The sequence below is a fragment of the Leucopleurus acutus genome (genome assembly GCF_964270905.1).
Source record: "Leucopleurus acutus genome assembly, chromosome: 5".
NCBI classification, from domain to species: Eukaryota; Metazoa; Chordata; class Mammalia; order Artiodactyla; family Delphinidae; genus Leucopleurus; species Leucopleurus acutus.
In genome coordinates this window covers 109218655-109243347 of record NC_139147.1, presented here as the reverse complement: position 1 = coordinate 109243347, position 24693 = coordinate 109218655, and the positions used below count along the sequence as shown (strand labels likewise).

Here is a 24693-nt window from a genome sequence, read left to right as displayed (position 1 = left end):
CTTTTAAACCTCACTTTATCCATCTCTGCCTTCCAGGAATCTTCCAAGTGCCTTTTCTGTAGCATACTTCTTCTACTTAAGTATGTGGTTTACAGTTTTTAATATCCAATTTTTGATCTTTTAATTTTTTTTAGCTTTGAATCGCCCTGTCAGCATCCTTTGACTTAAAAGTCCATGTGGGCAATCTACCCAATTACTTAACCTTGACCTCAATGCCAACAGCTCCTTCCTTCACTCTAATCATGCTCACCCACCACACGCCCTGCATATAGTCATTACCTCAACTATATCCAAAATCCCACCTTGTGATAATAATTCTCTGTTCTTGTTTACGGTATGCGTGATGCCGACATTCTCAGTATTTGTTTCTTTGAGTCTTCTAGTCTCTTAACCTCATTTTGTGGCCCCTTCATTTCCTTTCCTAGTTCATGGACCTACTGTCACTTACTTAAAAGAGCTCTCACCAACATCTTGAAGATACTTTATACGACCTGGAAATCCAGAGGCTTGGATCAATTCTAGAATCTGTCTTCACTGCTCCTATACCTAGTCTGTTGGGAATGGGGTGGGGAGCAGTCTGAGCATGCAGACTTTGTATAACAAAAAGACTGTTCTGTTAAAGACTGTTTTTGAAATTAGCTAGGCCTTCCCCAATTTATCTTGTCAACTCCTTACTCATTATTTGCTGATCTTTTTACGCCTCCCATCCCCCAGCCAACCTCCACCCACTCTACACTTAGTGGATGGTGTTCTCTCCTACTATCCTGAGAAAAGAGAGGGTAACAGGCATGAACCATTTTAAAATTTCTTGTCCCCTACCCCATCTAAAAGCAAAATGAATGAATCCTCATTTCCCCCTCTTCCAAGTCTCAAAACCTCCCCAACCCTGTATCAAGTCTTCCCCTAATGCAGAAAAATGCCAAGTGACTAACTCACAGCAGATTATCTACCTGACCTTCCCACTGAAAGGCCACCAAAACTATATAGCAAAAGACACTAATAACCTCCCAGCTGTCAAATGCAACCAGACTGGACACTTAGTCTTTATTTTACTTTTCTATTGCGTGGGACATTTTTGACCATTTCATCCCTTAGGTCCAAGTGACTGCTTTGTGTTAGTTGTCTTCGTCAGTTCCCCTTGTTCTTTCTGCTTCGAAAGGTTGGAATGCATAAGTCCTCAGGCCTTGTTCTCTTTGCCACTCCTCTAAGTGATCTTGTCCACTGTGATGTACATTTACACACGAAGGTCTCTGTAAGTGATCTTGTACGCTAACACACAGAAAACTCGGAATTGTGGAATCTTTATCTTTTCTGGATCCTTCTGTTGAGTTCACATATTGTTATTTAATTGACTAATAAAAATGTCCATGTATATATTACAAAGTCACTATAAACTCAACCGATGGAAAGCTGAACTCATTAATGCTCAGTCCCCACAGTAGGTGATGGCTCCATCATTCATTCCAGCTCTCCCCTTCAAGCCTTACATCCTTTGCTTTGCTCACCAGGTCCTGTAAGTTTACTTCTTTAATATCTGTATAAGCATCTCTCTCACCTAGTCTAAGTTTTTATGATCCTTCCTTTCAATCATTTCAATAGCCTTCCCACCATTCTCCTTGCTCTAGTTTCACCTCCCTTCCCCCACCACAAACATACATCTTAAAGAAAAATTATCTTCCTACACTGCTGCCCAAGCAATCTTTCTAAACTGCAAGTCTGACCGTATCACCCTAGGTATTAAAACAATCCACCGGACCCTCGTTACCAAAAGCTAAAGCTGAAATTCCTTATCACAGCACTCAGAACCCTTTATCGCTGACCCAAGTCTACCTTCCAGGCTGATTTCTCATCATATTTTACGTCACCCCTCACTTTCTGTATCACCTCTCAACCACGTTTGATTCAACTGGTGGAATTCTCACACCATACTATGATTTTTACCGTCCACCCCTTCTAATGACTGTGAGCGCCTGAAAGATAGAAGCCACGTCTTACATCTGTGTCCTAACCCCCAGGAACCTCCTAGAAATTTAATAAGTGTTGGATGATTGATAGACCATGAAGTACCTTAAAAATAAATATTTATCCTGAACCATCTTTACCATTGTTTAATCAAAAAAAAAAATCTTTCTAGGAAAAACTTTCACATTCATCACAATTTTTCAGCACCTGAAGGTGTGCCTCCCAAATGCTAGTACACATCTCTCTCCCTGTTTGAAGTGTCAGGAGGAACCAGAGAGGATTATGAGTTAAGAATAACTTTACAGTGAGTGGGAAAATAGTTCTGATTAGCATGAGTGCATTTTTTTAGGTCTCCATTATTTACACTAGACGTGCCTGACTAAAGCACGTGTGCACCCACACACACTCGCGCTCAAAGCACGCACCTTCCACGCAGCGACAGCCCTCCTGCAGCACCCGTGCATACATGTCCACTTTGGACTGAGACAGGAGCTGGTCCCCGGTCAGGTATGTATTGTGGGAGGAAGCGATGTAGTAGTGGCACAGGGGCTGGTCCATGTCCTGGTACACTTCATGGTGCAGTGGGTTAAATATGTCACAAGCAGGACTACGCATGAAGTTCGTGAAGCCTTTGGAAATGAGAGAGAGTGAAGTACTATAGCTTTGAAGCATATATACTTAACCAACTCTAACAAGGACAAAAGAGATCAAAGTTTGTTCATACTGATTACCTCATTTACCTTCAGGACAGCCTTTGCAGGGAATACCGGGGCAATGAGAGATGTGCTTCAGATCAAATAGACAGTGTCAAAAACTGAAATATGACTTTGGGGAGTAGCAGTTTAAATATAACCTACAGAAAAACAGACTTTTTAAGAGTTTTGATTGAGGGAGGGAGGGGGCTTATTGCAAAGCTCTTCAGTAACTGCTGAACTCAAGCTATGATTATTCAGTGTGACCTAATGGGTAGCTCATGCAGTGTTCAAACCATATTTATCCTAAGTGATATACTGATCAACAGCAACCTGATAGGTTATTAAGTTGATTTGAAAAACAGTATTGTCAGTGCCATAGCTGAGGTAACAGGTCAGAAGTTAGGCATAGCTTAAAATCAGGGTATGATTATTTGACTATGAAACTGGTTTGGCAAGATGCTACTAATGGCTAGCACATTTGAGAAATGTGAAAAAGTATTTCAAGATTATGTAGAAAACCCTATCAGTTTTTCAAAAACATAGTGCCTGGGTAGGAAAGGCATTCATTAACATATTAACAGATATGTGAATGTCCTACAAGTACCTACATGGAATGATTATTAGGGTAAATTATTTCAAGTCTTCAAGAATCCTGTGGTAAAACTACTGGTAAATATCCTCTGAAACTCTGGAGAATTTCTTCATGCTCATCTTTATGGCCATAACTTTGAAATCAGGTTTAACTCCATCTTTTAAGGCCCCACCAAAGAAAAGATTCATTTATTGGTAAAGAAAGGTCCAAATTAGTTTATCTTCTTTGGTTGTTTTTAAAATAGCTTTTAATTATATAAATATTAAATAATTTCTCTTCGTTTTAATTAGCCTCTATCCCTGGAAGTAAACATACAATATCATACCCCCTTGTCCACACTAAGCCTGCTTGGGAGAATAGGAGGCCAACAATCAAAATTGGTAAGATAAGCCATGGTATCATATGCTTTTGCAGGAAGTGGGATGCCCCAGTAGTTTTTTTATTAAGATTATCTATTCTGCCTGGGACATGTTCTCTTTTGGAGAGCAGCCTACAAATTTCTTTCCCTACATATTTTAAATACATATGACTTATAGATACATGTAGCTATATTCATGTCATATCATTTATACATAATATCCTAGGAGCTAGATTCTAAATATATATTCAAAATCTAATATATATAACTGTGGGCAAGTTACTTATTTCCTTTTTCTTATTTTAAAAAATTTATTCATTCATTCATTTATTTTTGGCTGCATTGGGTCCTCATCGTTGCGTGCGGGCCCTCTCTAGTTGCAGAGAGCGGGGGCCACTCCTCATTGTGGTGCGCGGGCAGCCTCTGCCATTGTGAAGCACGGGCTCCAGGCGCACGGGCCCCAGCAGTTGTGGCACACAGGCTCAGTAGCCGTGATGCAAGGGCCTAGCCACTCCAGTGCATGTGGGATCCCCCAGACCAGGGCTCCAACCCATGACCCCTGCATTGGCAGGCGGACTCTCAAGCACTGCACCAGCAGGGAAGTCCCAAATTACTTAATTTCTTTAAGCCTCACTTTCTTCAATTATAAAATGAGATAGTCATATTAACAAAGTTTGTGGTCCCTACAACCTCTCTACCACTACCAACTAGGGAAAACAAATTAGTTGCCAACATTTAAAAAAAGAAAACAAAAAAACATGTTTACTTATTTTAGGGCCAAATTTCCCATCATGAGATTATCTGGTTGAAACTGTTTCTAAAAATTAACCATTTGAGAAAAGTCAAAATATTTCTTGGCATCTATCATACATAGTGGCATCAAGTTGACTTGCTTGAGTGGAAAATGCTACTGTCCTTGCAAAAGTAAAAGAAACAGCAAAAAAAAAAAAAAAAAAAAAAAGAAACAGCAAAATCATGACATCTGTTTTGTAGGAAAATATGTGTGTCGTGGGTTTTATTTGAATCATCTGTAATTCCAAGGTTATCTCCCTATTTCTTTTCCTAAAAATTTTGCTAGAATGTAACTTAGCAAACTAAACTGAGAAATGAGAAATTAAGGATATTGGTTATTTTACCTTCTATGCCAAGGACATTTTTTGCCTTATTTTCTTCAGAAACTTCAAATTTTCTTATGACGTCAATACAATAGTCTGTTGTCACATTCGTCATCTAAACAAAACAGAACAATAGTACAGTACCTGCAATTTCATGAGATATGTTCCTCTATGCTAAAAGGGCATACTGATTTTTTTAAGCATTCGTGATATAGTGCAAAATGGTTAAATGAGCCATATTTGAGGTTACTAGTGTCATAACTACTTAACCTTTGGAAAATGATCAAGATCTCAGTATTCCTTGTATCTTTCAGATTTAATCAGTGAAAACAGTCCTTCAACTACTAGACAAGTATTTTCTATGAAGCAACAAGATTAATAAAACCAAGTCAATAATCACTGAAAATGCATTGCCAAGCATCCACTCACTGTAAGCTAGTAGTTATCTGCAAAAGTAATGCTTTCTGCACAAACACTGAGGTTAGCTAATCATAAATTGTATGCAAAAAGAAAATGACTCTCTACCAAAGAAGCGTATGCTAGGTAAACCACCTGTGTGTTTATAGCTACAGATCCTTCAACCGATTCATGAGAGCAGTCGGCCATGGTGACTCAAGAACGCAAAGGTTAGCAAAAGAAAATAAAAAGGTAGGTGAGAATTCTGGAGTGAGAATTCTTGTATTCAAATCAGCTGGCTCATACTATTAACAGTGTGGTCTTAAATAAGTCACTCACCTTCTCTGTGGCTACCTTATAACGTAGTTGTGGGGATTAAATGGATTAATATTTGTAAGAAAAATGTATGGTACCAAAAAAGCAGTATATGCTAACATTACTGAGTTAGTCTCAAGTTTGCTGCATGTAAATTTCATGCTTAGTATCACTGGGAAAAGCAAACTCTTTGAGAATAATTTCTTTAATACTAATAAAGGATGCAATATTTTTATCAAAAATCCATTCAGCCCCAAAATCTCACAATGATATTTAAATATACTAATAAGCACCAAAGAGCAGACAGCAGAAGCAAGAAGAAAATCTTGCAGCCTGTGGAACGAAAACCACATTCACAGAAAGACAGACAAAATGAAAAGGCAGAGGACCATGTACCAGATGAAGGAACAAGATAAAACCCCAGAAAAACAACTAAATGAAATGGAGAAAGGTAACCTTCCAGAAAAAGAATTCAGAATAATGATAGTGAAGATGATCCAGGATACTGGAAAAAGAATGGAGGCAAAGATCGAAAAGATGCAAGACATGTTTAACAAAGACCTAGAAGAATTAAAGAACACCTAAAAGAAGTAAAGAACAAACAGAGATGAACAATACAATAACTGAAATGAAAAATAGAAGGTATTTCTACTGTTTTTTTTTTATTCTAGAAGGAATCAATAGCAGAATAACTGAGGCAGAAAACGGATAAGTGACCTGGAAGACAGAATGGAAGAATTCACTGCCACGGAAAACAATACAGAAAAATGAATGAAAGGAAATGAAGACAGCCTAAGAGACCTCTGGGACAACATTAAATGCACCAACATTCACATTATACGGGTCTCAGAAGGAGAAGAGAGAGAGAAAGAACCTAGAGAAAATATTTGAAATGATTATACTTGAAAACTTCCCTAGCATGGGAAAGGAAATAGCCACCCAAGTCCAGGAAGCACAGAGAGTCCCAGGCAGGATAAACCCAAGGAGAAACACACTGAGACACATAGTAATCAAACTGACAAAAATTAAAGACAAAGAAAAATTATTAAAAGCAACAAGGGAAAAACAACAAATAACATAAAAGGGAACTCCTGTAAGGTTAAGAGCTGATTTCTCAGCAGAAACTACAAGCCAGAAGGGAGTGGCACACTATATTTAAGTGATGAAAAGGAAGAAACTACAACCAAGATTACTCTACTCGGCAAGGATCTCATTCAGATTCGATGGAGAAATCAAAAGTTTTACAGACAAGCAAAAGCTAAGAGAATTCAGCACCACCAAACCAGCTCTACAAAAAATGCTAAAGGAAATTCTCTAAGTGGGAAACACAAGAGAAGAAAAGAACCTACAAAAAGAAACCCAAAACAATTAAGAAAATGGTAATAGGAACATACATATCAATAATTACCTGAAATGTGAATGGATTAAATGCTCCAACCAAAAGACACAGGCTCGCTGAATGGATACAAAAGCAAGACCCATATATATGCTGTCTACAAGAGACCCACTTCAGACCTAGGGACACACACAGACTGAAAGTGAGGGGATGGAAAAAGATATTACATGAAAATGGAAATCAAAAGGAAGCTGGAGTAGCAATACTCATAACAGATAAAATAGACTTGAAAATAAAAAATGCTGCAAGAGACAGGAAGGACACTACATAATGATCAAGGGATCAGTCCAAGAAGAAGAAACAATTATAAATATATATGCACCCAACATAGGAGCACCTCAATACGTAATGCAAATGCTAACAGCTATAAAAGAGGAAATCGAAAGTAACAGAATAATAGTGGGGGACTTTAACACCTCACCTACACCAATGGACAGATCATCCAGACAGAAAATTAATAAGGAAACACAAGCTTTAAATGACACAAGAGACCAGATAGATTTAATTGATATTTATAGCACATTCCACCTGAAAACAGCAGATTACACTTTCTTCTCGAGTGCACATGGAACATTCTTCAGGATATATCACATCTTGGGTCATAAATCAAGCCTCAGTAAATTTAAGAAAACTGAAATCACACCAAGCATCCTTTTTGACGACAACACTATGAGGTTAGAAATCAATTACAAGGAAAAAAAAATAAAAAGGAAAAAACACAAACACATGGAGGATAAACAATACATTACTAAATAACCAAGAGATCACTGAAGAAATCAGAGGAAATCAAAAAATACCCAGAGACAAATTACAATGAGAACATGACAATCTAAAACCTATGGGATGCAGAAAAAGCAGTGCTAAGAGGGAAGTTTATAGCAATACATTCCTACCTCAAGAAACAAGAAAAATCTCAAATAAACAATCTAAACTTACACCTAAAGAAACCAGAGAAAGAACAAACAAAACCGAAAGTTAATAGAAGAAATCATAAAGATCATAACAGAAATAAATGAAATAGGGAAAAGAAAAACATTGCAAAGATCAATAAAACTAAAAGCTGGTTCTTTCAGAAGATAAACAAAATTGATAAATCTTTAGCCAGACTCATCAAAAAAATGAGGGAGAAGACTCAAATCAATAAAATTAGAAATGAAAAGGAGAAGTTACAGTGGACACCAGAGAAACACAAAGCATCATAAGAGACTACTACAAGCAGCTCTATGCCAATAAAATGGACAACCTGGAAGAAATGCACAAATTCTTAGAAAGGTATATAACCTTCCAAGACTGAACCAGGAAGAAATAGAAAATATGAACAATCCAATCACAAGTAATGAAATTGGAACTGTGATTAAAAATCTTCCAACAAGGCTTCCCTGGTGGCGCAGTGGTTGACAGTCGCCTACTGATGCCGGGGCCACTGGTTTGTGCTCCGGACTGGGAAGATCCCACATGCTGCGGAGTGGCTGGGCCCATGAGGCATGGCCGCTGAGCCAGCGTATCCGGAGCCTGTGCTCCACAATGGGAGAAGCCACAACACTGAGAGGTCCACATACCGCAAAAAAAAAAAAAAAAAAATCTTCCAACAAACAAAAGCCCAGGACCAGATGGCTTCACAGGGGAATTCTATCAAACATTTAGAGAAGAGCTAATACCCATCCTTCTCAAACTCTTCCAAAAAACTGCAGAGGAAGGAACACTCTCAAACTCATTCTATGAGGCCACCATCACCAAAACCAGACAAAGATACCAAAACCAGACAAAGATACCAAAACCAGACAAAGATACCACAAATAAAGAAAATTATAAACCAATATCACTGATGAAGAGATGCAAAAATCTTCAACAAAATACTAGCAAACAGAACCCAACAACATGTTAAAAGGATCATATACCATGATCAAGTGGGATTTATCCCAGCAATGCAAGGATTCTTCAGTATATGCAAATCAACCAATGCGATACACTATATTAATAAGTTGAAGAATAAAAACCATATGATCATCTCAATAGACACAGGAAAATCTTCTGACAATATTCAACACCGATTTCTGATAAAAACGCTCCAGAAAGTGGGCAGAGAGGGAACCTAACTCAACATAATAAAGGCCATATACAACAAACCCACAGCAAACACCATTCTCAATGGTGAAAAAATGAAAGCATTTCCTCTAAGATCAGGAAAAAGACAAGGATGTCCACTCTTACCACTTTTATTCAACATAGTTTTGGAAGTCCTAGCCACAGCAGTCAGAGAAGAAAAAGAAATAAAAGGAACACAAATTGGAAAAGAAGAAGTAAAACTGTCACTGTTTGGAGATGACATGATACTATACATAGAAAATCCTGAAGATGCCAGCAGACAACTACTAGAGCTAATCAATGAATTTGGTAAGCTGCAGGATACAAAATCAATGCACAGAAATCTCTTGCATTCCTATACACTAACAACGAAAGATCAGAAAGAGAAGTTAAGGAAACAATCCCATTCACCACTGCAACAAAAAGAATAAAATACCTAGGAATAAACCTACCTAAGGAGGTAAAAGACCTATATGCAGAAAACTATAAGACACTGATGAAAGAAATTAAAGATGACACAAACAGATGGAGAGATATACCACGTTCTTGGATTGGAAGAATCAATATTGTGAAAATGACTATACTACCCAAAGCAATCTACAGATTCAATGCAATCCCTATCAAATTACCAATGGCATTTTTTACAGAACTGGAACAAAAAATCTTAAAATTTGTATGGAGACACCAAAGACCTCGAAGAGCCAAAGCAATCTTGTGGGAAAAAAACGGAGCTGGAGGAATGAGACTCCCTGACTTCAGACTATACTACAATATGGTACAAAGCTACAGTAATCAAGACAATATGGTACTGGCACAAAAACAGAAATATATATCAGTGGAACAGGATAGAAAGCCCAGAGATAAACCCACACACATATGGACAACTAATCTATGACAAAGGAGGCAAGGATATACAATGGAGAAAAGACAGTCTCTTCAATAATGGTGCTGGGAAAACTGGACAGCTACATGTACAAGTATGAAATTACAACACACCCTAACACCATACACAAAAATAAACTCAAAATGGATTAAAGACCTAAATGTAAGACCGGACACTATAAAACTTTTACAGTAAAACATAGGAAGAACACTCTTTGACATAAATCACAACAACATTTTTTTGACCCAAAAATAAACAAATGCGACTGAATGAAACTTAAAAGCTTTTGCACAGCAAAGGAAACTATAAACAAGATGAAAAGACAACCCTCAGAATGGGAGAAAACATTTGCAAACTAATCAATGGACAAAGGATTAATCTCCAAAATATATAAACAGCTCATGCAGCTCAATATTAAAAAAACAAACAATCCAATCCAAAAATGGGCAGAAGACCTAAATAGACATTTCTCCAAACACATATAGCTGGCCAAGAGGCACATGAAAAGCTGCTCAACATCACTAATTATTAGAGAAATGCAAATCAAAACTACAATGAGGTATCACCTCACACCAGTCAGAATGGGCACATCAGGCTTCCCTGGTGGCGCAGTGGTTAAGAATCCGCCTGCCAATGCAGAGGACACGGGTTTGAGCCCTGGTCCGGGAAGACCCCACATGCTGTGGAGTAACTAAGCCCGTGCACCACAACTACTGAGCCTGTGCTCTAGAGCCCGCAAGCCACAACTCCTGAAGCCCACGCACCTAGAGCCCGTGCTCTGCAACAAGAGAAGCCACTGTAACGAGAAGCCCGCGCATCGCAACGAAGAGTAGCCCCTGCTCCCTGCAACTAGAGAAAGCCCGCATGCAGCAACGAAGACTCAACGCAGCCAAAAATAATAAATAAATAAAAGTTAAATAAATTAATTAAAAAAATAGAATTGGCATCATCAGAAAATCTACAAACAACAAGTGTGGAGTGGGTGTGGAGAAAAGGGAACCCTCTTGCACTGTTGGTGGAAATGTAAATTGATACAGACACTGTAGAGAACAGTATGGAGGTTCCTTAAAAAACTAAAAATAGAATTACCATATGACCCAGCAATCCCACTACTGGGCATATACCCTGAGAAAACCGAAATTCAAAAAGAGTCATGTACCAAAATGTTCATTGCAGCACTATTTACAATAGCCAGGTCATGGAAGCAACTTAAATGCCCATCGACAGATGGATGGATAAAGAAGATGTGGTACATATGTACGATGGAATGTTACTCAGCCATAAAAAGGAATGAAACTGGGTCATTTGTCGAGATGTGGATGGACCTAGAGACTGTCATACAGAGTGAAGTAAGTCAGAAAGAGAAAAACAAATATCGTATATTAATGCATATATGTGGAACCTAGAAAAATTGTACAGATGAAAAGGCAGAAATAGAGACACAGATGTAGAAAAAACGTATGGACAGCAAAGGGGGAAAGTGGGGGTGGGGGTGGGGTGGTGGGATGAATTGGGAGATTGGGATTGACATGTACACACTGATGTGTATAAAATAGACAGCAAGAACCTGCTGTATTTAAAAAAAAAGTTTAATAAAATAAAAGAAGATCAGTCAATCAATAAATAAATATACTAATGAATAATGATAGAGGAAGCTAACTTGCGAGCCAGTATTTTATATTTCAATGATATTCTCAAATACTCCATTATCTCTTAGTTTCAATACCTATGCTTTAGTGAAATCTAATTCAAACTGTCTATTTAATAGCATTTAACTTATTGCAGGGGGAAAAAAAGCTCTGTTATGCAACCATTTTTTGCATGTTTGAAAGAGCACAGAATGCTTTTTTCCCCCTAAAACTAGCTGCATAATGGCTAACACACTCTTTGAGTAAATTTTATAACCTTTACTCCATGCAGAGGCCTACATTACCAGACACCACCCGAAAATACCATAAATAAATGAAACCATGCTGCCTGCGAGGAACTCAACTGACCAAGTCTGGCTTTAAGCAGCTCATTAATTTGTCTGCTATAAGCTAGAGAGGCTTATCACGTGCAGTCTAAAAGATAAATAATTTCTCACAAAATAGAAAGAACCAAATTGATAAAAATTGTATGTGCCATTGGAAGACTGAACTCACATTGCAATTATTTGGTTTACGAGGCCATTTGTTCAGAGATGTTGGGGACTTGCACTAGACTCAGGTAGTCTACCAGGAGACAATGAGATCTAAAAAAAATTCAAGCAAACAAACAAAAAAACCCCGGCATCCTGGGATGGAGCTAATTGCCGATGAGAACATGTTACTAGCTCAAAATACAAAGCAGCATGTGTTAACAAAAATCATATTTGAAAAGTATTCATTAAATTGATGAAAATATCAGTAGGCATTCTAGGAAGCCCAAAATTTCCTGGGCACCCTGTAAGAATTAACGGGAGCTAATCCAAAATTCAAGTATTAAGGATTAACTCAGTGAAATACATTAAAACCTCATAACAGTGAGAATTGAAATGTAAGTCAATCTGCTCTCATCCTTCCTCCATCCCTGCTTTCATTTAATTAACTTTCCAATAGCAAAATCTTGCATTTTACACAATTGACTTTTTCAGACCTCACTTTGAAAGTTACATTGGGATTTTACTGTATGAATGAAGGTTTAACATAGTTTAGTTTAGCTCTTTATTGTTCTTTTTCCCCTTGTTTTGCTTTCTATTTGACATGGCTGATAAGATGAAATAGAAACATTTTCTCCCTGTTTCCCATGGAGTTTACTTGAAAGTCTTGTTTGCTATCAATATCTGAGCCACTCGCTGTCTCTTAACACTAGTGATTGTTTTTTCTATACAGAGCAATTTGTGCTAAAAGAAGAACTTGAGGAAAATTTGATTACGTTTATATAATGTAGTCAATGTTATGCAGTTTATAAAAAGGTTTTACATCCATAATCTTAAACAGTTCTTGTAAACTTAGTATCTTTATCCCCATCCTGTAGGTATGAAAACTGACACTGAGAATGGTTATCACAACCAAAGTCATAAAATCATTAAAAGGCAGCACCAAAGTTCAAATTTCAACCTTCTCAATTCAACTCCAAAGCTTTTTCTTTTACCTTGTATCTACTGTCTGGGTGTTTTCTTTATTTCTGCTAAGAAATTGAAATACTTACTTTTAAAAGTGATTATTTTTTTCAGTATAGCTGAAACTCCTGGATCTTAACTTTTGAAATTTTTGCAACTTTCAAATCAGTTATCATAATTTGACCTCTTTGATGATTCCAGATTGGAATGACTCCCAAAACACACGAAACACAAAATCATAATATAATTTGCAAAGAATTTTAAGGTTCCTAAACTCTTTTCCATTTATTTTTACTGAAGTAACATATCCATAATTAAGTCAGTCAAAACAGAGACGCTTATGACTAAAAGCAGAATTCCCCCTTTATACGCAGAGCCACTGTCCAGAGGTAATAATGCCAACATCTCTAGATATTTCTTGTGGAATGAGTCTTTATACTCCTAATTATTATGTTAATGATGTTATTTTATATTTCATATACTTTAAATATTATCTCTTAACTTTCTATTGTTTTTACATAAAGACAACTCTTCTGGGCCAGCAAAACTAACTTTCGCCCTCTATCAATCCTCCCAATACAGTTATATCTTAACTTTTATTAAACTACAATTCAGTGCGTAAATTGTCCTGAATATGCAAATGTTAACATTAGGTCTATTGTATAATCTGATTGTGTTTCTATTCTTATAGAATTTTCTTCTGATTTAACTGCTGGAATTCCCATCCATTCATTTAATTTGTAATGTCCCTACCACAAATTCTTCCCAATGACTCTAATGGTCTCTTGGTATAATTTTCCTCATCAAAGGCAAGAGGGAATCCACGAATTCCATTTTTTCCACTATAAAAGTCCTCCTTTTTCCAGGCTGGTTAAGTTCTAAAATTTCACTCAGTTTTTTGTCCCAATTTCATTCTGTCACTCTTATCAAAGAGCACTTGAGAGGTAAATTATTTATTTCTTGCACATATTTTTGTGTGTGTTTTTTATTCTGTGCCCACATTTGGTTGACAAATTGACCAGGTAGAAAGTTCTAGGTCGGAAATCATTGCTTCATGATTTTTGGCTTCCAGAGTTGCTGTTGAGAAGTCTGATGCCATTCTGATTCCAATCCTTTTTACAGGACCTGTCTTTGTTCATTAATTTGATAAGGCTTTTTTCCCCCTTTCTGCAAGTCTTTAGGGTTTCATTTTATCCTTGGCATTGCAAAATTTCACTTTGATTTGTCTCTGCGTGGATCTTTTCTACGTTCACTGTGTTTGGCACTCAGTGGACCCTACCAATTTAGACATTCCTCCCTTTGGGCTCTAATCATTTTTTGTATTACTTATTTGATAATATCCTCCCTTCTATTTTTTCTTATCTTTTTCTGTAACTCTTGTTATTCAGATAGCGGACCTTCAGGATCGATCTACTAATGTCCCTATGTTTTTTCCATTTCTTTCCTGTTTGTTCTCCTTTGGGGACAATTTTCTCAACTTTATCTTCTAAGCCAACTAATGAATAGTTCTCTGCTCTCTTCTTCCTCTGAATCTTCTTTTCTCATAGCATCTTTCTCTTGTTCATGGCTGACATTTTTTTAATCGCTCTGCTGTATTAATGTCAGTTTTTAAAGTTTCCTTCTCCCTGCATTGCCTCTATTTCCTCCAAGTTTCTTGATTCTATTTGTTTGCCTTTGTCTCTTTTTTATAGCAAAGAATTTCCTCAAACGTGGTAAGCTTTGGTTATTTAAAACCCAATTTTTAAACTGACTGTTTAAAAACCTATTTCAAACTAAGGCAAGAAAAAAATTGGCTGGAAGCTCTGTATTCATGAGCAGAGCTTACTGACTAGTGGGCTTCACTGTAGAATTCTCTGGCTGGACTCAGGAAATTTCTGATGTAAATATCTTTAGGGTTTTTTTTTCCTTGGGTTGGTGTGTTAGTTTCCTAGGGCTGCTATAATGAAGTACCACAAACTCAGGGCTGAAAACAACAGAAACTTATTCTCTCTCAGTCCTGGAGGACAGAAGTCCAAAATCAAGCTGTTAAAAGGGATGACTCCCTCTGGAGACTTGGACGGAGGATCTATTCCATACCCCTCCCCTTGCTTCTGATGGCTGCTGGCAAATCTTGGCATTCCTTGGCTTGGAACTTCATAACTACAATCTCTGCTTCCATCTTCACACAGCCACCTTCCCTCTGTGTGTCTATGTCCTCTTTTCTGTTGCTTATAAGAACACTCATCATTGGATTTAGGGTCCACACAAAATGTAGGATAATTTCATCTTAACATCCTTAAGCACATCTACAAAGACCCTACTTCCAAATAAGGTCACATTTACGGATACTGGGAGTTAGGACTTGGACATATCTTTTCAGGCTACTATTCAACCCACTATAGTCTGTAATATGCCTCCAAGGAAAATTTTCCAATGTCCTACTTGTAAGGGATAAACCTGGGATCTGAACCTTGGAAGAGGGTTATGGCTCTCACACTTCAATGCATAAATGTTCACTTAATCTTTGTATTCATATCTATTTTTGTGAAACAAACCTCCCAAAACTTAGAAACTTAAAACCACCAGCACTTATCAATACTTGTTCACAACTGTGTAGGATGGTAAGTGGGACTGAGTCCAGCCACAGGGTTATTGTGTTTTCACCTAGGGGTTACTCATGTGACTGCAGGCATCTAGTCAGGTGACTACAGTCAGATGGTCCAAAATGGTCTCACCAACATGACTGTGGCTCGTGCTGGCTGTTGGCTGGGCCTCTTCACATCATTTCTCCTCCTCAGAGAAACTACCTGGCTTCCTCACATGATAGTCTCACAGCCCCAACAGGGCAAGAGTGGAACTGCAAGGCTCCCTGAAGCCTACGTTCCTTGTACATCTAGTCTGCTACAATCCATTAGTCAAACCAGATCACAAAGCCAGCCCAGATTCAAGGCGCAGAAAAACAGACTCCACTTCTTGATGGGAGGAGAGGCAATGTCACGCGGCAAAGCCACACACATACAGGGATGTGGGAGCTACTGTAGCCATCTTTATAAACCATCTGCCACGCTACCCATGTTACAGTGCCCACACTCAGGTGTGCCTGGTATGCCTCAGTCCAGATTCTTCTGGTCCATCCTCCTCCAGCTCTTATTTTCAGTTGTATGCCAGGGTGGAGAAGGGACAGCTGTCCTGCTGCAAGAGGTAGGGGAGAGAATCTGGAGCCCTAACTACATCTGGATCAGACTTCCAACCAGTGCTTGTGTTTTCAACCCCTGCTCTTCTGTTTTCAGAGTATCATGTAAATTTCATTTTTTGATCTTTCTTGGGTTCTTCTGGGCAAATATACATGCTTCGTGGTTTCCTGCTCCGTGGGCTTGAGTTTCAGTGCTCTGGGGTCTCCTTTGGATCAGACAAGTTTTAAGATTTTGTTGTTTCTGTTTCCTCTCCCATTCTCTTTGTCCTTGTGGTTTTACAGGGGGGGAGAGGTCTTTTTACTGTATTTTTGGGTAATTGCAGCAGGGAGTAGAGAAACATCTCTAAATGAATGGTCATTCAGTTTCCAGCTGAATAAGACAACCATGATAGCTATTTATCTCCCCAAAATGGCTACTCTCACTCATCCAAAAATTAATCCACAAATTTCAAAGCATTTAAATACATGACTATCTCACAGAAAAATGTCATTTGGGAACTATATTCAAGGGAGAAAAAATATTACATGACATAATTTCTCTGAACAGTCTCTCACTGCTTTAACTGTGAATAATTAAGAAAAATGAAACAAATTCAGGAAAGCCTCTTAAAGAACTGCTTTTATGATGAGGAGAATGATTTAAAAAAAAGAAAAAGAAGATAAAGGGACACTAGCACCAGAAAGGGGTAGTTATAGCAAAGAAGAATTTATAATTATTTCTCACAAGAGAGGTAAGATTAGAATGACCACGACTCTCACCAAACCAGTCTGGATTCAGTAAAGGGTAGTGAAGGGAGAGGGAACAAATGACACCTATAACTGGATCAGAAGAATCAAGGGAATATTTCAGCAGAAAGAATAAAAAAGCAAAATGAGCAACTGTTAGAACCGCCACAAAGGGATAATGTATAGGTCTATGTCATAAGGTTCAGCAAGAAGAGGGCGCTCTAGCATGGGATCAGAAAAGTTCTGAAAACTCCCCCTGGAATTAACCATCCACACGCGTATTTCAGATAAAAACACTACATAAATAGAAATCTGCTTTTGACTTATCTATGGAAGTAGCTTTTGCTCTTGGTTAACAGCTAGAAGGGTTTGAAAACTATAAGGACTCTTCAATATTCCTGCCTTCTCTTCCTCACTCTTCAATCCATGAGAAACAAAAAGATAAAAAGAAGGTAGAGGCTTGCTAAGAAAGGTTGTCAAGGAGAGTGGGGGGAATGAAATCAATTTCTCACTCCTGAACCAAAACTCTGAAAAGAATTGAACTCAAAACACATTCAGCGCCAGTGCCAAAAAATGGATAGGAACTCTGGAAGAGAGGAAGGTTGCTTTTTGGCAAACAGGGGAAAAAAATGAAACAAAGAGCCTCAACCAACCCACGTACTCTGGAATCACAGACTAGTGGACATCTGTGATCTTGATCTGTGGATGCAAGGAAGCAACGGAAGAGAAACCTCAGCCAACTGGCTTCTTCCTTAACTGGCACTTCTTCACAGATATAAAAGACAGTAAGAATTTACCTTAGCACATCATATTTTAAGGATGAAAGTCCTAATCAAACAGCAGTTGGACCTGTCAAAGGCATAAATTCATTTTGCAAAGAGCTTCAGTGGAATAAAAATCTGACTCACGGGCCAATATTTGAACTCCCATAATCCCGGACAGCCTATGTGGCCGGCAGTGATATTTCATTTCACAACTCAGTAAATCTGTAAAATCTGAATACTCTGGTGTCTACACCAATCTTACACCATCAGAAACGAATGAATTACTGCCATAAGGATCATCAAATTGCCTCAGGTTCGTTCCACTGTGAAAATCCCATTTTGAAACTCAAAACCCCACAAAACTCTTGACTAATGACTCTCCTGCTGCACTTTTAGATCATGTCCAATTTTTCTCTGTTTTAAAGAATGCTGAAATGCACAACTTTATAACTTTTTTTCTATACACAATTATTTCCTTAGGATGAACTACTAGATGTAAAATGGATTGGTAAAAATTTTATATATTATATACAATTTAATGATAAAACTGCCCATAGAAAGATTGTACCATTCCACAGCTTCACCAGAAATATAAGAAATGGACACCATGTTTGGTAGCATATTTTTTTAACCTTTACTAATTTGATGGGTGATATATGGTCTCTTAACATTGTAAATCAACTATACTCCAATAAAGAAATTTTTTTTAAATAATGCAGAAGCATATTAAAATAAAAAGTAAAATTCAAAAAGTCTTGGTTTTATTTCACATTTTTAAATTACTAGTGAAGGATGAACATTTTTAATAGATCATTGACATTGTGCAAATTTTTTTATATGTTTCAAACGTTTTGCACATTTTTCTATTGGGTAGTCATCTTTTCCCTCAATTGTCTGTGGAAGTACTTTCCATATTAAGGAAATTCACTATTTCTCTCTTTTGTATATTATAAATATTTTCCAAGTTTGCACTTGACATTCATTTTATGATGTTTGATATATTGGACCACATATAAAGTTTCAGGACATTAATATTTCCTCTTGATATATGATAATTTTTAAAAATTTCTTTCATGTTATACCCATATGTAGCTTCAAGCTAGTTTAGAAAATTAAACTGGAAACGCGTAATCATTTGCCAGGAGCAGATGTCACAGAACACTGGCTTCTGTTTTCCCCAACTAAAATTTACTGGTTGAATGTCAATATAACAAAAGGAGGGAAGAAACATATGCCCCTTAGCAAGTGACATCCACTATTGCTATTCAAATGGATTGGGTAAATTCCACTAGCACAAATGAATTTGAAGTGCTTTCTTTGAACATTTTACTTTCTCACACTGCTGTGCTTCTGAATATCTCTGTCAAAGGGCTTTCACATTCATCATCCCAATCAATTTTCAATCTGACATTGTGAGATAAGAAAGGTAGGTATCAGCTCCCCTTTGTACAGATCAGGAAACCAAGGCTCAGAAACAATACTGATTGGCCTGCCCAAGATTCTCCAACTGATAAAGCTTGCAGGATATGAAATGCAGATTTTCTGTACTCCTGGTCTAAGGTTCTTTCCACTATACTGTGAAGAGTTCTTCTGATGACAATGCAGGAGTAGTTATAATTGCAGGAAACAGGGAATAATGATTTAGAAAGGGCATGTTCTCTGGGGAAAATAATTCTTCTATTACCCCATTCCCATTTTCTGCCTGCCTTAACAGCTAACTTTGTTAATGGAGAATCTCTGCCTTTGCCAAATTATCAAACTAAAATAACTGATTTTGATAAAACATTTTGCTAACACTATCTGGCTTAATCCTTAAAGCAACAACAAAATGTATAAAATCTGGATCTGTAATTCCTAAAATGCATGTGATTGTGGTAATGGGATAAAGTAAAATATTACCAGGTCTAGTGTCTTTTTTCTGACACCACAAACTCTGACTCTCCGACACTAGCTGGGTATCCAGCAATGCAATTCAGTCATGACGCTTACCATCTGGAGTCAGCATCAGACCCTGCAGGGCTCAGTCCCACAGGCTAACCCTGCTTCAGATGCCGCAGATGAGGTCTCAGGCTACCCCCACTTCTGCCTGGCCTACTACAAATTTGGGAGTTCTGGACATTACTTAAAACAGTAAAAATAGATTTTAATCAGTAACTGTTGCAAAACGGAAAAAGAGAGCTCAGTATAGAACTGGCTTATTTGCGAATACAAGTGGGGATTTATAGCCCAGGAGCAAGGTAGGGGTCAGTGGAGGCATAAGAGGGGATCCTGGCTAACCCAACCTAACAGGATTCTTCCTGAAATGCAGGCCAGGCTGATCAAATATCACCCAGGGAATAGTGATAGGCGAGGAATTTTATCAGGTATTGAGGGCGATTAGATATCGAGGACGGAGACTCTGGTTAAACTGACTTAGGATTCTTGCTACAGCCGGACTCTTAAGGACAAGGCCAAAGGATGGAACCTTCGAAAAACTGGCTCAAAAGAGCCTGCTTAGAGTTTGTTTCATTAAGGAGACAGTCTTTGTCAATTCCCACAACTCAGTTTCCAAGATTCGCCAGAATGACTCACAGAATTCAGAAAAGTGCTTTACTTACTATTACTGGTTAATTATAAAGTATACAGCTCAGCCAAAATGGAAGAGATGCACAGGGCAAGGTATGAAGGAAGATATTTACCAATGAATTACTATACTGCTAGTTAAGAATTATGTCATAGTTAATAAATGTCTAGCTATGTTATTACTATAAAGAAAACATTAGCATGGTATCTGAAAGGAAACACATGAGTTAATTGCCACTACTCTGTGGAAAAATATGCATATTTAAGGTTAAAGATTGTATAAGTGTTCAATTTGTCACTCCCTCTTTAAAGATGCTGGAAACACATTTTAAATAACTCATAGATAAGATTTTTGTGGACTTGTGATATTTACCCCTCTATTCTAAATTTAAACTATACCTACACCCAACCTCAAGAAAAACTCATGTATCTTTCACAAGTATTTTTAAGTAAACATTCAGTTTAACAGTCTAATGATACCTTTTGCTCCACCTTCAAAAACTGAGCCAGTTCTTCCACAGTTAGGTGATCTTTCTTGTCACTGTAGCTCAAAAGCAACAAATAAAGGTCCCGTCTCAATGACATCATTTTGTAAAAAACACAGAACTCTTCAAATGTCAAAGTTCCCTGATTCTCATCTGTATCAGCTTCCTGAAAGAGGCATAGAAAATAACAAGGCAGTGTGAGAGTTTGAAATAGGAAATTCAGTAGCTGGAAATAATATTTCCTATAAAAAAGGCTAATACACATTTCACAAATGGTAAATGAGTTCTTTTCAAGCACACATGGATCAATTTAAAAACTGACTATATATTAGGCCACAAAAAAGTTTCAAATTATAAAGAATCAACCTTATAAAAGCTAATTTCTCTGATCACAGTAAATTTATAAAGCAACAAACAAAGCTTAAAAAAACTGTGTCTGGAAAAAACACATTTCTAAATAGGAAATGAAACGTACAGAAGTAAACGCATGTACCACGTGTTACAACTTGTGTGATGCAGTAGTTAGAAGGAAACTTGAAGTTTTCAATGTATAAGCAATGTAGATTAAAATCAGAGAAGCTAATAATTCAACTCCAAAAGCTAGGAAAAAGTTAAGCTAAAGAAAATAGAAGGAAATAAATTATAAGCAAAAGCAGAAAGCAATGAAATAGAAAACAAGCAGATATAACATCAAAGGTGAGCAATTAAACCCAAAGCTGGTCTTTTGACAAAACTAATAAAAGAAATTTTGGACAAGACTAATCAAGAACAAAAGAGAGAAAATACATTTAATACATGATGAAAATTCTAGTCTCTCATCAGCTTCTGAACTGCGATTCAATCAAATGTAATTTTTACCTATAATAGAATCTCTCTCAATTCTGCATAGGTAGCTTATTGCTCTTACAGCCATCAGCATCATTGGTACCTTTTCCTCCATAAAAGCCTGAAAAATCCATCTGGACTGATCACTAGTTGAAATTATTTGTTCCTAGTAATTATTGAGCAAGGATCTTTCGCCACGTACCCGCCTTCGGATTGGCTGAATTTGTCATAAAACCATAAAACTGTTGGGGATATATAATGAAAAACCAATCCATTTACATGATCTCCTTTATTTTAAGTGAACACAGTTGTAGCTGAGCAAAAACTGACAGGGACTGAATGGCATTTTGAAATTCACAGATGTTGTGACATATAGTCAGCTGTCATACAGCTTTAAATACAGTTTTGAGAGTCAAAGTGTGTATAAAAATATACTTTTTTAAACTTTGCTAACTTTGGGTCAATTCTGAGCAAACACTTAGACCAATATTTAAATCATACACTGTTTCTCTGTGATGCTGTTGCTTTCTGTCATTTTAAAGGCAGAGACAGATTGGTCTACAGAATACCAACATTTTTGGTGTTTGAGGCTCTTGGTTGTAGAGTCTTTGCATCCAAAGAAAGTAGGTCTAATGTTCATATTTCTGCCATAAGTTTGTTTCAAAATATCTAGACCTGGATAGAGAGATGATACATTTTTCAAGACTTCCTTGGAAATGCCTAAACCATTAACAACAGTAAAACTCTAAGGTTTAAGCAATAGCATCAAAGACTTCAAAAGAAGCTATCCATACCTTAAAAGACTATTTTTTAAAAAAAACCAGCTGAATCTTGCACTGCAACAAAAAGGCAAAGAAAATTCCAGGAAGGCTTTAATGTCTTTACCAGCAATTCAGTAAAAAAAAAAAAAAAGTTCCTTAAAATAATACTAAGATCTTTGTTTCCATCACTCCACCCTGAGCACTCACAGAACTCTGCTACATGCAAGACCTATGATAGAAATATTCTACATACAATAGAAGCCCAGCTGCTTCTCTAGTCACTGCCGGCTTGAGAAGTCTTTCAGTCTTTAAATCCAAGGTCATAAAAAGAGACCTTACTGTTTTCTTAAAACTTCTCTAAAGCATTAACTTTGAACTTACGAGACGTTGACATAAATATTTCCCGGTTTACCCTCTAAAATACTCAGTGTATTAGAGATAAAATGTGTCTGAAGGAGGAAAAAATACAGAAGTAAAAATAGTTTAATATCTTATGTTAATTCTCTATCTTATTTCTAAAAAGTACCCCCCAAATCATTATTTTTGTAGGTATAGATTTTGCCCTCCTATTTAAGCGTGGCCTCTCTGATTTAATCAGAGCTATCTCTCCAGTACTATGAATATCTCCTATGGAAAGGAATGCATGGGGAGGTGGGACTCGAAATGGAACAAAAGTAAGATGTCACAGGGAGTGCCAAGAACATGGCAAACCTTTCCATATAGCTTAAAAACAATTCACTCTGTGACAACTCATTTCCCCTCCAAAGTCCCTCATTCCATCTCTGGTTCCTTTTACAGACTATCTCATTCCTTCCTCTTCTTTCCATTCTCTTCAGTGCAATGGGACCCAGTTCCCCCAGTGCAAACCATCTCCAGCTTCCAAGGACAAGATCACAGGACCTGTGACCGTAAGAGGTCACAGATCGAAGCCATCCTCCATCTTCCATTCATTGTTGCAACTCACCCCTCATGCTGTTTCTGCCCTTACCATCTCTGATAACACGAGGTTAGAAAACAAAGGAAGCACAAAACATTAAACATCATAAAATATAACGCTTATACTTAATTTTACATATTAAAAATATCACCTACCTAGTCACTTAGAAAATCACTGCAAAACATGGATTATACATATGACTTATCTCCAAATAAGAGCATTTCCTGAATTAGTAGTCTACTAATTACTAATAATCTAACATGTCTTTGCACCAACTTTAACTTAACAGAACTCACTTTTGCACCTTAGGTGGAAGACTGAGTACAATCCCAGCTGGGGGCCACAGAATAAGTTTGGGCCCATGGGTTTTCCTCCAGAACTTACCAACAGGGAAAGAGCATCTCATCTAACACCAACAAGCAGCTGGAGTGAACTTCTGGAGGGCTCCCTAGATGGTAGAAGTGATACGGCACTTCTAAGCCTTAAGGATTCTAAATCCTAAACTCCTCTGTAACAAAATAGAGGGCTCTTGAGGATTTCCACGCGTGCTATTTTGTCGTGTTACTCGGTCTTTATTCTGATCCTCACAACAGACCATGAGGTTGGTAGATGAGATCTTATCATCCTCTCCAAGTGACTTGATCCCATTTACCCCATTATTTAAGTACCAGGTTAAATGCTTAGAATTACTCTCTGAAAATGGCAACAACAACAACAAAGCACTTTAGGAAGTGAAACTGTGGATGCATGTTAAGTTTAGGAAGTTTTCCTTGATGAAATAAAATGCCTCTGTCTTCAAAGAAAAACAATACAGAGTAGTAATATTAGCTTCCAACAAGGCAAAATAGCCTTTTGAAATACCTCAGTATATCGATAACCTCCAACGTGTATTTTACATAAGGCCAATCCAATTGTGAAAATATACCTGAAACATTTGTCTGACTTTTCTTCGGGGCAGATTGACATTTAGTTTGTGCATCAATTGGTGTATCTCTTCAATGTTCAATAAGCCATCACCATTCTTATCAGCTTCCTCAAAGGTCTGCTTCACCCACTTGCAGAAAGGTCAAGAAAAACACTTGCATTTTCATCAAAATAAAAACTGCTTTCACAGAATACTCACAAGGACATTTATCATTAACACCAAACTTGAGAAGAAATTCTTTTGAGGAGGACCTGCAATCCACAGGCTCTTAGTGAGCTACTAACAGTGACAACAAAAGGAACTCGGGGAAGGAGAGCACATATAGGTGATTCCCTTCACTGGGAAATGAGAGTCAAACCATATTACTCTGGGAGCTTCTTTAAGATTTTATCCAAACTGTTAAAGCATCTCTATGATGTGATGAGACCCCATGTATACCAAATTTAGGCTTTATCTTCTCCATGTATGACCTTTCATCCAGCATTTTTTTTTTTTTACCTTCACAATACCCCTACACAACATGATCTTTTCAATTCCCTTTTCTCAGTCCCCCTCTTACAGTTAGAAGCTTAGACCATCTCATTCAATCTCCTCATTGTTCAGATGAGGATATAAAACTAGAAGAGAGGGAGAAATTTGGTAAGAATTAGTAAGAGA

General features: G+C 37.4%; 1 protein-coding gene across 1 annotated transcript in view; it reads right to left on the bottom strand.

The window, feature by feature from the left end:
• Nucleotides 1-24693, bottom strand: part of PLCH1 (phospholipase C eta 1) — a 235274-nt gene that overhangs the window by 75204 nt on the left and 135377 nt on the right. The window contains exons 6-9 of the mRNA XM_082840361.1: nt 24037-24165; nt 20584-20754; nt 4744-4837; nt 2388-2591 (exon numbers count right to left, since the gene is read on the bottom strand). Of these exons, the coding sequence (XP_082696487.1) occupies nt 2388-2591; nt 4744-4837; nt 20584-20754; nt 24037-24165 (598 nt within the window). The remainder of the gene's footprint in view (nt 1-2387; nt 2592-4743; nt 4838-20583; nt 20755-24036; nt 24166-24693) is intronic.